Source organism: Rhizoctonia solani, chromosome 1 (assembly GCF_016906535.1).
Source record: "Rhizoctonia solani chromosome 1, complete sequence".
Lineage (NCBI taxonomy): Eukaryota > Fungi > Basidiomycota > Agaricomycetes > Cantharellales > Ceratobasidiaceae > Rhizoctonia > Rhizoctonia solani.
Genome location: NC_057370.1, coordinates 1,952,257 through 1,969,025, shown reverse-complemented (window position 1 = coordinate 1,969,025; position 16,769 = coordinate 1,952,257). Strand labels below are relative to the sequence as shown.

At 47.7% G+C, this 16,769-nt stretch overlaps 9 protein-coding genes across 9 annotated transcripts; 3 read left to right on the top strand and 6 right to left on the bottom strand.

Annotated features, from left to right (window-relative positions):
* Positions 1-113: 113 nt before the first annotated feature.
* RhiXN_04142 (ankyrin repeats) lies at positions 114-2,247 on the bottom strand (the record flags this gene model as incomplete). Its single annotated transcript, XM_043323959.1, has 7 exons — positions 114-359; positions 413-1,191; positions 1,249-1,400; positions 1,543-1,650; positions 1,702-1,766; positions 1,835-2,050; positions 2,125-2,247. 7 exons carry the CDS (start codon positions 2,245-2,247, stop codon positions 114-116), a joined length of 1,689 nt encoding a protein of 562 aa, XP_043176378.1.
* Positions 2,248-2,743: 496 nt separating this feature from the next.
* RhiXN_04141 (major facilitator superfamily transporter) lies at positions 2,744-5,259 on the bottom strand (the record flags this gene model as incomplete). The annotated part of the gene is made up of 10 exons (XM_043323958.1): positions 2,744-2,848; positions 2,903-3,022; positions 3,080-3,391; positions 3,445-3,803; positions 3,860-3,984; positions 4,029-4,133; positions 4,183-4,532; positions 4,599-4,774; positions 4,822-4,925; positions 4,979-5,259. The coding sequence occupies 10 exons, from the start codon at positions 5,257-5,259 to the stop codon at positions 2,744-2,746; spliced, it is 2,037 nt and encodes a 678-aa protein (XP_043176377.1).
* A 359-nt stretch (positions 5,260-5,618) lies between these two features.
* Positions 5,619-6,827, bottom strand: RhiXN_04140 (uncharacterized protein; the record flags this gene model as incomplete). Its single annotated transcript, XM_043323957.1, has 7 exons — positions 5,619-5,659; positions 5,710-5,850; positions 5,907-6,029; positions 6,085-6,201; positions 6,292-6,509; positions 6,561-6,676; positions 6,744-6,827. The coding sequence occupies 7 exons, from the start codon at positions 6,825-6,827 to the stop codon at positions 5,619-5,621; spliced, it is 840 nt and encodes a 279-aa protein (XP_043176376.1).
* A 653-nt stretch (positions 6,828-7,480) lies between these two features.
* RhiXN_04139 (diphthamide biosynthesis protein) lies at positions 7,481-9,509 on the bottom strand (the record flags this gene model as incomplete). Its single annotated transcript, XM_043323956.1, has 10 exons — positions 7,481-7,756; positions 7,810-7,898; positions 7,948-8,181; positions 8,231-8,577; positions 8,635-8,726; positions 8,773-8,796; positions 8,847-8,951; positions 9,019-9,078; positions 9,125-9,342; positions 9,395-9,509. The coding sequence occupies 10 exons, from the start codon at positions 9,507-9,509 to the stop codon at positions 7,481-7,483; spliced, it is 1,560 nt and encodes a 519-aa protein (XP_043176375.1).
* Positions 9,510-9,602: 93 nt separating this feature from the next.
* Positions 9,603-10,253, top strand: RhiXN_04138 (uncharacterized protein; the record flags this gene model as incomplete). Its single annotated transcript, XM_043323955.1, has 3 exons — positions 9,603-9,764; positions 9,821-9,966; positions 10,100-10,253. 3 exons carry the CDS (start codon positions 9,603-9,605, stop codon positions 10,251-10,253), a joined length of 462 nt encoding a protein of 153 aa, XP_043176374.1.
* A 401-nt stretch (positions 10,254-10,654) lies between these two features.
* On the top strand, positions 10,655-11,897 carry RhiXN_04137 (syntaxin protein 18; the record flags this gene model as incomplete). The annotated part of the gene is made up of 3 exons (XM_043323954.1): positions 10,655-10,816; positions 10,876-11,125; positions 11,200-11,897. 3 exons carry the CDS (start codon positions 10,655-10,657, stop codon positions 11,895-11,897), a joined length of 1,110 nt encoding a protein of 369 aa, XP_043176373.1.
* A 105-nt stretch (positions 11,898-12,002) lies between these two features.
* On the bottom strand, positions 12,003-13,129 carry RhiXN_04136 (Golgi apparatus membrane protein TVP38; the record flags this gene model as incomplete). The annotated part of the gene is made up of 7 exons (XM_043323953.1): positions 12,003-12,198; positions 12,248-12,376; positions 12,431-12,588; positions 12,653-12,668; positions 12,734-12,905; positions 12,968-13,018; positions 13,069-13,129. 7 exons carry the CDS (start codon positions 13,127-13,129, stop codon positions 12,003-12,005), a joined length of 783 nt encoding a protein of 260 aa, XP_043176372.1.
* A 348-nt stretch (positions 13,130-13,477) lies between these two features.
* Positions 13,478-13,903, top strand: RhiXN_04135 (oxidoreductase FAD/NAD(P)-binding protein; the record flags this gene model as incomplete). Its single annotated transcript, XM_043323952.1, has 1 exon — positions 13,478-13,903. One exon carries the CDS (start codon positions 13,478-13,480, stop codon positions 13,901-13,903), a length of 426 nt encoding a protein of 141 aa, XP_043176371.1.
* An 871-nt stretch (positions 13,904-14,774) lies between these two features.
* On the bottom strand, positions 14,775-16,704 carry RhiXN_04134 (phenylalanyl-tRNA synthetase; the record flags this gene model as incomplete). Its single annotated transcript, XM_043323951.1, has 9 exons — positions 14,775-14,870; positions 14,918-15,076; positions 15,128-15,204; positions 15,260-15,579; positions 15,749-15,877; positions 15,927-16,013; positions 16,067-16,146; positions 16,237-16,393; positions 16,547-16,704. 9 exons carry the CDS (start codon positions 16,702-16,704, stop codon positions 14,775-14,777), a joined length of 1,263 nt encoding a protein of 420 aa, XP_043176370.1.
* Positions 16,705-16,769: the final 65 nt, after the last annotated feature.

The following is a 16,769-nucleotide window of genomic DNA, read 5'->3' as shown; positions in this document are numbered from 1 at the left end:
GTGCAACAAAAACAGCAACAAAGCACATTCACGCTTGATCCAAAAACTCCAATCCAGGCAAAACCAACAGCTGAAAAAGTTCGTGGCCAAAAACATGCCTATACTTGATTTCTCTATCTCGAAGCCTCGACGGTTCGAGCGCTATTCGAATTGGCCCCATTGCTCTGATCACCCCGCGAAAAGAACGAGCCATTCAACGCACTCGGGCTTAACATCGGCTTGACAACTCCCAAGACCCCTGCCCGAAGTCCCAGTCCGGTCCGTGAGGGTGTTTCCTTTCCTTCTTTCTTAGGTGTTTCTTTTCCATTCGCAACTCCGCCACTACCACCACTTGTCTCACGCTTCGGTGTTTCGCGAGACTACCGAGCCGATCAGTAATTGGAGCCGTATCATCATTATAAATTATCCTTACCATACTGACAGAGCCTACTGAATTATTCTTGGGTGGGGTCGGAGGGATCGGTCCTGTTGGAGGTGGTAACGAAGGAGGCGGGCGAGGGGAACTAATTGCAGATCGCCCATGCAATACACTCCGGCCGGAAGGAGACTGGGCCAGTCCGGGGCTGGTTCCAAGACCCTCATTGGTCCCGGCACGTTTGGGCCGCGTTGCCTGAGCCAGGGCCATCGTACCAAGCGCGTTCGCACTTGCAACTGCTCGCAACCTTCGGCCAGGTGAGGGCGGAGGTGGCATCGGTTCTCCCGCAATGGGATGATTCCGAGCAGGAGCGAATGTTCCAGACATATTCGACAATGGCAGGAACTGCGATTGTAAAGTTGTAGGGAACTGGGTCGGTAGCGCGGCAGCAGCAAACGGATGAGCGCTCGGCGTGGGCGGCAGAGCCTTACTCGACCCGCTCTGCCGTGCACCTCCATTCGCACTTCCGCCCAACTGTGATTGGCTCCCGGTTGAACCTAGATTTCCACCGCTGACACCGCTTGCAACGCTGGACTCCGCAGGCCCTCCTAAGCTAGAGCTGCTCACACTTCGCTGTCGTCGAAGAACCCTCTCCTGCCTCAGTTCCTCATCTCTCCTGACTTCTAACCCTCCCTGGTCGCGCCGCCTGTATTCCGCCATCGCATCGGCATCCCGTTCCCTCATGCGCGAAGCCACGTTGGACTCAATGGTTCCCTCGCTCGTCGAAGCTGAACCGCTTCGGAATCGATTGTGCTCCATAGATTCAAGCGTTGCGTCTGATGAAAAGCAACACGATAAGGCGATCAATTTTTAATTAAATGATTGTTACTCACCGGCGAACCGACCGGGATATCCGCCATAACCAATATCTTCGAAATCATCCTCTGATATTCTCCGATTGTTCCGCAATCGCGCCGCCTTTTGTTTCTTATTAACTTCAAATTGCGCACGGACGGTATCTTGTAGTGTATTCATCGTTGATATTCTATCCAGGGCCGTAAGGATTCGGTCATAACCATAAATGAACAAAAACGGTCATGTGGGTGAAAAGATATGACGAAAGTGGTAGCAAAAGCCACAAAAGCGTGAGTTTGATAAATGAAAAAAAGGGGGAAGAATGCACTCACGAATATGCATAGTCCGAGGCTGTAAATCCCTCATTGTTTCTCAGCGCAAACTGGCAGCCTCGTTCTATCAGTAATTGAACCACTTGAACATGACCCCAAGCGCTTGCGCTGTACACCCCTGATCAGCGGACACTTGCCCAAGGGGATGGAGGTGCTTACTAGTGCAAGGGCGTGTTCCCCTGGTGATCAGCCTGGTCCAAAAACGCACCCATATCTAGCAGCATCTAGAAAGACGTCACAGCCATGTCCTTAATTGTTGTGGTCTGTCATGGGACTGGGGTTGAATACATACCCTCACAAAGGCCTCGTTCCCTTTGAGGGCAGCCTGATGCAACGCTGACATTCCCTGCATGTTGGGCCAGTCGAGCAGAAATGCATATCGCTCGAGATACAGTTGGGCCATACGTAAATGTGATTGCGCGAGCGAGTGGGTGCGGAGCTGGCCGTGCCGAGCGGGTGGGGTCGGTGCCCCGGCAAGCAGGATCAGAATGGTATTGTTCTCAGCATCCTACATAAACGGCAAAAATTAGAATAAAGTGAGATGAGATCGCCGAATGACGGATAGGTGGGAACAGTGCTTACCCGACTGAGTTCCTCCTCGTCATGATCAGCCTCGAGCAGAAATTCGAATACCTCCTCGCAAGCCAGCACTGCTGCCCATGCAAGAGAGGTGAACCGACTTGGCCCAGGATCTGGGTTCCGCATGTTTGTGCGGTGAATAAGTCGTTTTACAAGGAACAAATTGTTCTCTGTGAGGTGTATCCAGTGCGGTCATTTGGTCAACAGGGCGTGGGATGGGGCTCATCAGCATTGCGAGTTAAATGTATGCATTTACTTACCCTTGACTGCTCTTCGCAGTCGTGTGGATGGGTCCCGCTCCATTCTGTCTGTCTGGATCCACCAGTCGTGGTCGTTGTGGGCAGCCGCTTGTACCTCAGCCGCAACTGATCATGCTTACCTACTTCCCTGTTAAGCGCCCTCCGCACATCACTCCCTCGGCAATACCCCCTCCCGGTACCTGGCTATGTGCTTCCATTGTCTTAAAAAGCCTACACTTGCGCCGATAAAAGTTCGGATAGAAAACTCAAAAACACAATCATGATATTCACATTCGTATAACAAACACAACGATCGTATCAAGCAATCACAGAGACACGTCTACCCCACTCCCTTATGAGCCAAGCGACGACCAATACCTGCCTCAAGGCGTTCCGGCATTCTCCTCTTCTTGGATCTCGGCCCACCTCTTGCGCATCGCCTTCTCCGTTTTCGTAGGAGGCACGCGGCGAGAAATAGCCGCCCCAATCTAGACTCTCAATTCAGTTACGCTAATCCCGGTGTTTCCCTATTAGAAACGTACCAGAGCGATAACACCCCCAAATCTTAACACCCAAGACACGCCATGTTTGCCTAGGTACAAAGTGTCGCCAGTCTGGGAGCCATCGAAAATCCTGAAGATAATACTAGAGGCAATTGAGACCTATCACACGTGTTGTCAGCCCCCGAACACCAGGATGCATAGTGCTGGCATACTCACGAAAAACTGAGGTAAGACAATCGCGAGATTGTGTATCCCTAAAATAGTTCCGCCGGCAACATCACCAGATCCTTCCACGTTTAGCTCAGTATTATTCATCTCTTGATCAGTCATATTCATCGAGTAACGGCGCAATAGTGCAGTTCGTTCATGAGGGTTAATTCCGCTTGTGGTACGACCCAAGCGACGCACTGGGTGGGCGGGGGTAGAAAGAACGCGGCTGTGACCAGGTCTGGATGTCGAGGCACCGTTGCCAGCAACCGCAGCGGCAACGCGATTGGCCTTGGCTGAGTCGTCCATTTCCTTAAGATACTACATGTACCGCGACATAAGTATAATGTATGCTTGACCTAGAAATCACTCACCTCCATGATAATAGCAAATGGTACCCAGCAGGCCACAGCCCAGCAAATTCCAAGCAACGATATCACAAGAGTACCGGCCCATACAGTCTTGACAAAGAATGTGCTCATCATCAGAACAAAGAACAGCAACAACGCGCCAGTCCATATATTACGCAACATGAATGGCATAGTTGGCAGTTTGAGTGGGCGCCCCTCGCGTGCGGCCTCGGAACGCCATTGCCTCACAAGATCGCGGACTCGGGCGAGTTCGGCATCTGCGGTGGCTTCAGGATTGTTGGGGTCGATCGGAAGCTCGGGAAGCAACAGACGTTGGTCACGAGAAGCGAGGGTAGGAAGCAGAGTTCCGGCAATGACAGCAACTAAGCGGATGGATGTTGGATTTTGAATTCGTAAAGTGGGATACAAAGTAACTTACCCACACTGTATATGAGCATGGCCTTATCCCCAGCAACAGTTGCTTCATCCTTGGTTGGATCAGTCCCAGTCTCTTCCGACATAACAACACCCATCCACGTTGTACCGAAAAACAAGAAGGGGAACCTAATTCTAGTCAATTGACCGTCAATGCGTATCCAAAGAATTACCTACCATCCAACCCAAGCACACAGCTGAACGTAACACACGCGCCTGATTGGGCGAGGAAGGTTGAGGGACGCATGCCAATAGTCTTGATGACATCCATAAGTCGACTGTGACTGTTTAGTTATCTTAGTCACGAAAGCGGAATAGTTAACGCACCCATCCTCGCGTCTGAGCAAATCGATCTCCCTCTCTCTTTCCTCTTGGGTAACAAGAGTAATCCAAACGGTAGCAGCCAGAATAACCATTGTTACAATGCATACTTTTCGGAATTGGTCACCGCCAAACCACCTAAGCACCGGCCAGTTCTCGAGTACAACTCCACCGAGGGCAAAACCGACAATATTGCCGGCATGAATCATACGTCCGTGCCATGCATTCGCCGTTGTGAGTTGTTCACCTGGGGTCACATCCAGCAAGAGGTTTCGGAGCGATGCTTGGAGAGCGTTGAGGGCAAAATCAAGCAGATAGAAGCATAATACAGCGACCCCGATAGCGGTCTGCCTGACCTGTAGCGGAAATAGCTCGTATCAGAAATCTATAGCAGAAGTTGGAGCGGGGTGAGAGAAACGTACCGAGTTATCCCACTGGCGATCTGGAACTGGGGGCTCTGGATAAAATAGCGACACCAATCCCCTAGCAAATGGTATGGCGAATGCCAGCCCGATAGCAGCCACAAACAGAACAATTGTTGATGCCGCCACCCAGTATCGCCTTCGGTACTTGGATGTAGACGAGTCGGACACCGCACCTAAAAAATGTTTAGTTAAGACATAGTGTTTATTGGGGGAGCCCTACCGATAAGAGGTTGGGCAATCAATCCACTCAAAGGTCCGGCAAGCCATACGAGTGAGGTTAGAGTCGAACTAAGTCCAAGATCACGAAGGAATGGTGTCCCATAGCTATCAAGCCAAATCAATAATCAATAATTACATATGATCCAGATACTACCCACCCGAGCTCGACCGTCCAGGTTACCTGTGCGCCTGCCATAGATATGGTGAGTGCGATAAGATCCATAAAGCTCTTTGGACCCGGCTGAGTTCGACCAGCCTCCTTGGACTTTGACCGCGAGCGCTGGCGTTTCTGAATAACCGTCTCCATGAGCGGCAATGGTTCACGATACTCTACAGGCGATCCAGGAGCTGATCCACCCCCCGTTGGGAATGAGAACCCCGTATCGAGCTGGCCTGACTGGCCGTTTTGTCCATTTTCTGGTGCTCCAGACCTGGCCATCTTTCCTATGACGTACGTCGCCTCGTCATAATCTTTCGCTATAGAACGTGCTCTAGATTATACTCACCTTTGTAGGCACACACACACTTTGGGTTCAGCTCCCAACTTGGTCGTGGTCAGCTGCAACCCTCTAAAGTGTCTTGATCAGGCTGGGGTAATTTCCAATCGGAGCATGACGTCTGGTGTGATGAAATACAGGTAAATTAGACGAAAAACAGTATACACCGTACTTGGCAACTGTAAGTGAAATCGGCATGTGGTATATATACATTATCGTCCAGTTAATTATAAATCAATTATATAATATCTCTTTCCTCAGATGACTTGACTCAATGGCTACTCGCATGTGTCTTGTCGATTTAATGCGCCATTTCAACCAGATCTTCGACTTCAGCTTCATCTGTTTTTCTATTGTTAACGAACTATAAAGGTATGTTACAAAATATATACCTAGTCTAGACTCCATGTCGAAGTCACTTGGGTTATGGCTTTCTTCTGTTTCCGATTCGATCTCGTCAACATCAATTACTTCCTGCCGCAAGTTAGAGACCAGGGGAGCGTGAACTTTGATACCATTCTCCTTGAGCCAACCTATTATTATTTCGTCAGAAATTCTTGAGCTTTCGTCCACAAACCGGCTAACCTACTTTCGGATCCATACCGGAATATAAATTCTACTGTTGGTGTATTTTCCTCTTGCACAAAATCCAACGCCTCCAACATGGGCTCCGAAGGCACAGGTTCTCCAAGAGTGACAGAAGCAAAATTCCCTACTAGCGCGTTTTTTATGAAGCACGTTCGTGATACTAAGGTTACCGAACGAACGGCGAGCATTTTTAGATTTGCGGCGCGTTTTCGGAGGCCGGCTCCTGCCCCACTCGAGCACGACACGGATGGTGTAGGGGGCTCCAGAACGGGTACTGGGCACCATATTTTCATCATCTAGAAAACACGTTGGTCAGAAGAAGGCATATATATGCCTCATCAATGTACAGAGTCAGTCGACCTACCCACCTGTAAGTTCCAGCGTACCAAATTGAAAAGGCCGGGCCATATCCTCACTCACTTGGTATCCGTCGAGCCACCCAGATTGCTCTTGCTTACGTTCGTTGGCAGAAAGTATCCCGCTATCGACTTCGGTTCCATCCACGTATGGGGTGGCTCTAATATCTAGGTCCTTGTAGGAATTCGGTCCAGATCCAAACCAATGAATCTCAAATGCCTCCCCCTCCCGTGCGGTTATCCAACACCTACGCACACGTTAGCTCTTGAACCAACATCTTTCATCCATTGCCACTCACTCCACAATGTTGCCCGAACGTCTAACAGAGTATTCCCTCAAGACCCATTCGCTCTGCTTTGGGTTGGCTATCAGAGCTTCCATAATAACCTTGCCTTCTTCGCAATCTATTGTGATCTGCATGTGTAATCGATGGGATAAAGCTTAAGCCAGGGGGGAGATATTCTGCGAGTCCGAGATTGACCTGAGGGGAATTGGATATGGCAAGTAACACAATGTTGATTTGGTCTTGCTGCAGGGGTTCGGCCTTGGTATGATATTGGTCCATTGTAACATCCTGGAGACTGGTGCAGGAATCAGGGTCCAATTAAGGTGGGCGCAAGCCTCGTAAATTGAGTCCTCATCAGGCCCTATCTATACATTGACGAAGGCGCAAAACGTCTTCCCCTGCGTTCACGAAAGAAAGAAAAAAACGCTGTGGTGTCTATGTATACTCGTGCCCTGCATGCACATACTTAGATGATATAAATATTCAAGAAAACATTGGGTGAGTAGGGCCCAAAAAAGAAAGGTGTGCCAAAAAAGTCCTGCTTAAATTCAATATTACGGCGTAGATTAAACCATAAATCCTCTTCGTTCATAGGGGCCCATTTACGCAGACCCTGATTATTGTTATCAATCAAGTCTATTCAGCTGCAGCAATCTAAATTAATAGCTTCCCAACAAGATCCTCGGTTTTCGAGTGTGTGGGTACATGGACATAGAATGCCACGCCAGGACTTCCCGAAGGTGACAGAATCCCTCTGACAGGGACAAAGGTAGCCTTGAAATGCGGCATTACCCCGACTGTTGAAGTACTTAGCCAAATTATCATATGAGATAGGATAGACAATCTGTACCGGACAATAGAACACAAGCACCGACAATGCCTCATGGTGCCCCAAGACGGGTAATGTAGACAAGACACTCGAAAGACCTGTTTCATCCGTTAATAGGGAAGTAGGTGAACTGTGCGGCCTTGGGTCTCACCCTCATTACTAGCAAACGCAGTTGCGAAGAGCTCATTAAACCAATCTTTCGTACCCTATACTCATACTCTGGCCGTAAATCACCATCAGAAATATGAACTTTTGCTGAACTTGAGTCGTCATCGCTATCAGGGTCCGTTGACTGTATGCTGTTCGAATGTGCGAGTACTTGGACTTCAATCATTGCACCTCTCGGTAGCGATTTGGCAGCAATAATGGTCGCGGGAAGCTGTCTATCACCTCTTTTAGAAACCTGTTTGTCTGACTTAAGCCCCTATTTACCCGAGTGAGGTGGATTACTTGCCTGGGTAAGCATCCCAAGCGCGTTCCTAGCTCCAATCTATCCGCACCATCTACCAGACAATCACTCCCTGTATAACCGATGTAGAGTAAGACCAATCTTTCGGCAGTAAAAGCCACCTTGACGTGAAAGAGGTCTCATAGTCGGATGGTCCTTGTAGGCAGTACACGAGATTCTGACACGAATACCCTCCGGAAGGTCAACTGCCACGCAGGCTCGCGAGGGAGGGCTTGTTCCAAAATATTGTGCGTAAGCCTTGTTGACACGCGGGAAAAGATTCATGTCGGATAGGAGAAGAACGGTATTGACAATGTGTTTAGGCTGTAGGCTCAAATCAGACTTTTCCAAAATGGCTTCGGTAAATTTAATAATGGATCGAGTAGCCTAAAACAACCAACTCACATTTGATTGAATCGAAACACCATATAACCTCTTCCTCGATAGGTGTATTCATGATGGGAAGATTACACTGGACGTTAGATATGAAAAGCCAGTCACTTTGTTGGATGACCTGAGTGTCTATTGGTGGAGATACTGGATTCTTGATAAGATGCGGATCCTGAATTTCAGACTGCTGTTGTTCAACTAAACTTAGTTCCAACTCAATGGAGAACTCTTCCAGTAATGGAGGGACTGTTGGAGCCAAAGGTGTAGATTGAGGTTTATCTTCCAGCACGGCACCTTTAATCCGAAGATACGCAACCGTAGCAAATCCATGATCAGAGTGAACTACAGTTTTCGTTTCTTTTCTATGAATCGTAATTCGTTTGGGAGCTTTTTGGAGTTCCAGCGTATAGGTGACTCACATCGTTATGCGCCTCTTGAACGCTGAGCAATCCAGCGTTAAGGTTTCATACTCTCCTCCTTCGCCGCATATATGGGCACCAAATTTATCGTTCTGAAAAGCTTTAGACGACGCTGCATCAGAAATTCGGCGACCTTACGAGTTTATGGAAAGTAGGCTCCATCTGAGCCAAAGTCTTTCCCAGATGCCGCTCTTCTAGTCCTATACCGCTACCTTAATGAGGATAGCCTCGACCCCAGCTGCAATCATCTCTGACATTAGCTCCCGTTGATCCCGTTGCCAGAGATAAACAACGGCGTGAGTCCCAACCTCTGGCATCTGTACGATATCTGTGACATTGTATAAATAGGTAGTAGCACCCCACTTACACATGATCCACTCTCACGCGCTGATAATTCGACAGAATCGCGCCGACGGATACACCTTGAACATCTGGGTATGCTTCCTGGACACTATGGAGTCATAGTAGGAAGGTGGATATAGTCACTGACCTTGACTTCCGACAACAATGCAAACATGTCTTCGGTCTCGTCCCCATCTACGCCCTCGTTTTCCCGATCTGCTTTTCCGGCTCTATCACCATATTCACCTCCTTGTTCTATTGCTAATCCATCAATAGTACGTCGAAATAGTGGGACGCCAAGAGCATTGGCAACAAGCTCGATAGCGTCTTGCCCAACGGTTTGGTACATGAACGAGTCCATCTCCCCTAAGTACCGACAATCAGCATGCAAAACAAAATCAAAGAAGCCAACGCTAACCTTCAGTAGGAGGCCTTAACGAAGCAGCAGCAACAAGTTCATGGCCATTCGCATTACAGTGTACGATATTATAGCATGAATCTTTGCCTCCACTCAAGAGTGCTACAAACTTCATTTTGAGTTGTGATCGGAAGCGTTCAGGGATCCAGTCAATTGGAAATAGCCACGTGAAGCCCGGAGGTTGTCTGTTTTCCTTTCCTCTTCAATCATGCCGAAAATCGTCTCCAGGTCTGCGATTTCTTCTTCCATTGATGGTAGGTGCTATATCAAGGGTGGTTTAGCAATATGTCCAAATTGCGTTGTTAGCCCTCCAACGGACTCTGCAACAGCGTCGCTTAGGGTGTATTACTGCCTTTGTGGAGAGTTCATCGTGAGTTTTGTCAAATCAGGCAGAGTTTACTATTTTACTTATTATATCACTGGTAGCTAGTCATTGATAAATCGCTGAACTCCCTCCCTCGCCGAAAAACTGATGGAGCAATTATTGTTCGTTCACAAGATGCACCAAATTCCAAAGCACGCGTGTTCAAACTCAACGTAAATCTTGCCTCGCAACCAGTGATGATCGAACGGTAAGTTCGTCGTGCCACGTGTGACCGTACCCACCGACTAATCCCCCAACAGAAAATGCGAACAAGGCTACCTACATGAGCGCCAATACAGGTTCAATTGCACACGCTGTGACCTGCTGATTGGTTATCAAAGCACACCAGGACCGATTAAGTCTGGACCATTTGTGTACATCCTTTGGGGCTCTGTGTCACAAGTACAGGGACAGTATCCTCCTGAAGCATTTGAAGGGGAGCAGGAAGCTCTAGCAACGGCAACGGCGAAGTCCAAAAGGAATAATGCCTCTTAGAAGTTTGCTTATGATTTGGGTTATGTAGTTCTTGCTTAATATGATGTATTTATAACTAGCTATCAATATTGTGTTTCACAAAACAAGTGTTTCTCAATTTATATGGCAGACCATGGTAAAGGAACATGATCAACCTCAAAGATCGAGAATGAATAATCTCATCCGAAGTTGTTTGCCGCAGGGCCTACCGAGTCGAGCAATGGGCTAAACCAGGCCGTAGCCAGGTCGAAACAAGGTCGGAATAGAAAACAAAAATTATTTCAAAGTGTTCACTTTTGTATCAATTAGTAAGCGCCGACTTACAAGCGCCAGATCCCTCGTTTCCTTGCATCATTGACCTTCCAAACCAGTATCTTGACCATATCTCTGTATTATTACCGTTTAATTTTTCACTTGTCACAATGACTTTTACCAAGCGTACTGAAGAATTTCTTGCGTGTGTGCGAGAGTGCGCTTCAAGGATGCCAGATGCAAAGAAACGAAGGGCTAACGTGTCAAAACTCTCTTCGGAAGTAGAGGAAGATGCTTTTGCAAGACAATACCTGACTGAAGCATATACCATTGTAAGCAATTAAATCCATACATAACGTCATTGTTACTGATCGGAGCTGCCATTATGCAGTTAAATCACCTCAAAACACTTGGCCAATTGCTCTCCACCGTGCGCAGGCCGTACCTCAATGTCGACCCAAATAACCACTTCCGGTCGACCAGCAGTACCCGCAATATCGACTTGAATAACATGAACTCTGATGCATGGGCTAATATTAAGAGTCTCACCAACGCAGAGCGTGACCAATTGGATCTTCAAGCGAATGTTATCCTGACGAAATGCGCACAAAGAGTTCGGGAACTGGAACAACTGGAGAAACGTATGTACGATATCGAATACCCTAAAGGGATCAAGCTCATAATTCCTATTCTTTACTAACGTTAAATTGGACAGAACATAGCGAATCAGTAGCTAATCGAACAAACCCTCTTCTCCGCATGTTGCCATCACGCCTTACCCAATCTACCGAGTTAGCAGACGCCGATGCACGGGCCCTTCATCGTTCCAATATTGCCTGGTACCTTACTCGTCGCCTGACTGAAACTGGTGCCGCTCAAAAAGAAATGCAGGAAGAAAGAGTGCGACGTCAAGTAGAGAGAGCGACTACACTCGGCTCTTCTATATCTGTCTCTGACCCTACTCCCGCCCCTGCCTCTAACTCTGGCTCGTCTGGATGGGGTGCCTCGACTTGGGGTCGCTCGTCCCAACCGGCCCCCGCCCCTCCATCTGTGGAAGAACCAGAGGATGATGATTATGACAATCTCGAACTGTCCCCGTCACAAATGCTCCAATTTGAACAGGAAAATACGGCGTTGCTTAGATCAGTCGAAGACACTCTTGCAGCAGTCAAGGTCGCCGAATCGCGTCTGTTGGACATCAGTGCTTTGCAAACAGAATTAGTCGCACACCTTACTCGACAGACCGAAGCTATTGACCAGTTATATGATGATGCCATTGCAAGTCAGGGTGATGTCAAGCGGGCCAATGTACAGTTGCGCAAAGCTCGAGAAAATCAAGCAGATTCTCGGATATTCTTGATCGTATTCTTACTGGGTGCCAGTGCTGCACTGTTTATTCATTGGTATAACTAGATTGGTATGAATATAGACGCTGGTTGTTTCTAATTAAAATAAATACTATTGAAGTAAGACAACAATATATAATACAAGGAATGTTAGGAAGCTTTGCTATGTGCTCTACCTTGCTGAAAGGCTGTCTGAGCTATCATTGAGCCTTAACGCACCGTCTCCATTCAAGTCGTCTTCTGAATAGTCTCCCAGCAACGGCGCACCAGCCTCCACGTCATGTAAGGCATCAGCAGCCATATCATCAATATCCTGGGGCAGCTCTTTCATATTCCTGATCTCGGCATCAGTGAGACGCCACACTAGCCTGACATTGAGTCAGTAGATAAGCAATAAACTCATATGATAGAGCCTACCAGGTTGCGCCAATCCCTATTGAAGCACCCAGCGCAATTGATAGTGCATTAAGCCATTTGCTTGCTGTATCCATTTCACCTCGCTGCTGGCCATCAGAGAACTTGGCAACCCTTGATCCAATAAACACACTAGCCTGACATTGAGTCAGTAGATAAGCAATAAACTCATATGATAGAGCCTACCAGGTTGCGCCAATCCCTATTGAACCACCCAGCGCAATTGATAGTGCATTAAGCCATTTGCTTGCTGTATCCATTTCACCTCGCTGCTGGCCATCAGAGAACTTGGCAATCCTTGATCCAATAAAAACGATAATAAATACAACTTGGGAGTGAAAATCCTAAGCAACGGATCATGTTAGAGGGATACCTTGACCTAAAAAGAAAAGCTTACACAGTTGCCACCATGAATTGCCAGAAGCTAACGGATCGATTGACTACTACATGGATCAGTTTTATTCAAACAAAATCGTCCAATTCTCTTACTGCAACAGGGCATTAGAGTATGTCCAAGGCAACGGCGCCAGACGGATCAGAATGATAAGAGGCAACCCTTTCGCAGCAATGACAGCCTCCAATGCACGCCATTTTTCTTGCTTCTGCGTGAATCGGCGGACCTTTTCGCGGAAAAAATAACGCAAGGTAATGAAAGAGAAGGCTGCGCCGATGCAGCTGCAGGTGCGACGAAGCTGAACGACTTGGCACCGTATGCGAACCCACACACGGTCAGTGTTGTGGTGCCTCCCACAAGGGGAGGTAATGATGTGATGACTGAAGAGATGCCGTCAATGTTATCTCACAATGAGCCCGAACACACGTACTGATAATTGCTGAAAGTATCAACCATCCGGTGGCATTGTCTTCATTTCTGTGCAGAGTCATAGAGGAACTGGAAGATTTGATCGGCCAAAATGATGAATAGAGTTGCAAGAGCAATATGGAAAAATATCATAAACCATACGAACGCCTAAGTGAAGAAGAGCGTGAGGTTAGCGAGCTTGAACAATGTTTCAACCACTAGCCTTTCCGTATAAGTTCAACTTTTGATATCGTTTAAAGTGCTCCTACACAATACTTGTGAACATTGCGATTGCTTGCTGACTCGCTTGTTTCGGGTTGAAAGACATCCTGGCCGCAGTCGTCGTTGGCTACAGTTGGCAATGCTGAGGTCATTTCCTCGCACGGAGATCGGGGACCCTGACCGACTGAGGTAATAAGCTAACGTGATTTATGCGCGATAAATCGGAACTGAACTATGCTGTCTTCACGAACTGCTTGCACGTCCCTCCTCTGTTTGGCACCTCGAACTCGGTCCAGCCAAGGATCAGGCTTAATCAACTCTGGACTCCTACGCCCGCCAGGCCCCCATTCGCATCCCGACCTTCAACATGGATTGGTGCATTTGTGGTTGTAGGCGCTGGTCTGGGACTCTATGCGTTTGCCGGTGGCAAGACCAGCGGCAATTCGACCCCCATTGTCAGACTTGAAGTTCACTCCTCTAAAGATTATGTCAACCAAACGGCTAGCGAGAACTCTAAAATCATTACACTCGCTGTTCCGTCTCACCTGATGCCAGATGAATCCACACTGGGCCAGTGTTCTCGATATACATCAAAGACTCCGATATACAAGTCCAACGACCGTATACACCACTGAAAGGATAGAGATAATGGAAATATGGAATTTTGGATCAAACGGTACGCAGACGGAGAGGTATCGAGGTGGTTACATAGCAAAAACGAAGGAGACGAGCTTGAAGTCAGAGGACCGGTGAGGACATTCGATTTCAAGGATGGCGACTATGATGAGATTATAATGGTATGCTCCGAGCACAAGTTCAAATGGATTATACTTAACAGGATGCAAGATATCAGGTGGGACCGGTGTCACACCTTTTGTTCAGCTCTTAAACCACACTTTTGCCGAGAGAAACACCACACTCGCACCCGCTCAAGACACACTATACACTGTTACATTCATCACAGAATCCAGCAGCTCTGCCCGTCATGGACGTCCTGTACAATGTGTGTGTTTACAGTGTGCGAATCGACATGATCTTACGGTTCGATTATTCGTCGATGTCCCAACTCCGGTCCCGAATACCTCGGCTTCATCAATCTCACATAAAAAATGTCCACATTGGACGGATTGGAAAAGAGGATTACACATGTTCTACAGGAGAGAGGTATTATTCCGCGCCCTCGCACATGGCTAGAATGGATACGCGGGGCCCAGCCGGTCTGTTCGATCAAGGAAAAGAATTTGTTGTTTTTGGTTTGTGGTCCTGAACCGTAAGCAGAGAGTATTTGTCCGGACCTTGGATTGTACCTAACACCTTTCGCAGCATGATAACAGCCTTTCCGGTTCACGTGTGCTACGACGGCGTCCCGATCATTTGCCTGCTGGAGGTATATTGGGCGAATTGGGCTTCACTCCGAAGCAAGTGAAGGCGCTTTAGTTGGAGTAGGAAATTACAAATTTAATGAATCACTCTGACTGTTAAGTGATTTCTTCATGGAATATACATCTAATTAAAACCGAACTGCAGCAGATCTTTCGACACTTTCGATAGACACCTTGTGTCCCACCAACGCTCGGATGTTGGAAATGCCATAGCTGTCAACTAAAACGTTAGATGCATATATTCTGCGGATCACATGATGTACATACCGAATCATTGTAGGCCGCTCTAAGCTCAGACCCCAACCTAAGACGCGCACATCTGGAGGCAGACCCATTGGCTCCAGCATTTCCGGGCGGAACATCCCACTGTTGCCGATCTCGACCCAGCGATTGCCCTTTATGGAAGGCGAAAATCTCCAGAGACGGCTGTCCAAATGTGTTCAGAAAGCCGCTGGTATTTGAGTATTATCCTCATACCTCTGTGTATGGATTATATGCAGGTTTGAAGCGCAGGTTATCTACACCCATCTTCTTGAAGAATGTTTGCATAAAGCCTTTAATTGAATCAGTGTTCAAATACACACCAACTATGTACAACGATGGACTTACCAATCAGATCTCCAAGTGTGATTCCCCTATCAGCCACCAGACCTTCCACCTGATGGAACTCTGCAAGGTGAGTTGCGTCCACCGCCTCATTTCGGAAAACTCTGTCGATGCTGAACATTTTAATCGGTTTGAATCCACCTTCCCTGTCGGCTACTGCCTTGAGCATACGTGCGCTCGTGGCAGTCGTATGTGTACGCAAAAGTAAGCGGCGGGAGTCTGCCTCTCGCCATGGTGCGCGATACCCGATACTTCCAAATCCCCATGCTTGAGTACGTGCAACATCTCGTAGTCTTTCGGAGGGGGATGAGACTCGGCTGGGTCTGAAAGATAGAAAGTATCTTGAGATCTCGAGCGGGATGTTGTTGGGGGACAAAGAGGGTATCAAAGTTCCAGAACCGGACTCGACAAATTGAGAGGTAGGCATTTCGCGAAACTTAAATATACAAGTTAGTGTCATAGTTTGCATATACCCTTTGGGAAATTTCGTACCCCATTTCAAAGAAAATGTTGCGGAATTCTTCGCGGACTTTGAGTAGTGGGTGGAGAGCGCCCCCGCCAGTTGGCGTACCCTCGGCCTCAAAGTTGTATTGTTTGAAGGTAGAATTCTTCCACACGCCCCTGAACACGAAATGAGCTTCATGAAGTAGAGTTGTTAACAATTGCTTACGTTTGGAGCATATCGTACGTGAGATCTGTCTCGGGCTTCGCGATAGAGGTGCAAAGTTGCTTCCCTTGGTCACCGTGAACCAAAGACCTTTCCTGTAACCAAGTGAAATATCATTCACAAAGCCAAATGTAATTACTTACCGTTGCACAACAAGCTTACGCTTCTTTAATTCGTTGATGGATTTATCGCCTGCGGCAAGCGTACCAGTAGATTGTATTTCCTTGAGTCATTCTGAGTTGTATCGATGATGGTGGGACCTATTGTGTCTGATATGAACGAGCGATCCTGGTCACTGTTCACTATGTCATACCAACTTGACGAGACCATCACCCTCTTTTCCGATCCAACCACTTTTGAATGCACGCCCCTGGCCAATCTTAGCTGACTCATCTCCAACTATCTTTTTCAACTCGGGTATGGAGAGCGCAGGTCCTGACCCTTTTTTGGCAAAGCGCTCCATACTCGAGCTTCATGTGATCCCAGCTCAGCAATTTGAGCACCTTCGGGAGTAAGCCCAGTTCCCATTACCTCTTGGGTCGTGTATTCAATCATCTTTCGGTTTTGAGTGTTCCTTTTAGTACGGATCGTGCGATGCTGTTTTAATCGACGCATGCACTCACCTCACGATGAGCAACGAATTCAAAGTTCCTTGGATAACCATCTGGGCCTCTTGAACGTCATCCTTGTGTAATGCTGGAGGAAGTTTGACAGCACGAGTGTCAGCTATTTTACCATCTCGCTCCAAAGTGTCAATAATGAGCTGCTGGAGAGACTCCATCCTGGTAGCGTATCTGGTTGAGTCAATTCTGGAGTTTAGAATCCGGTTCGGACGTGATCAAATCA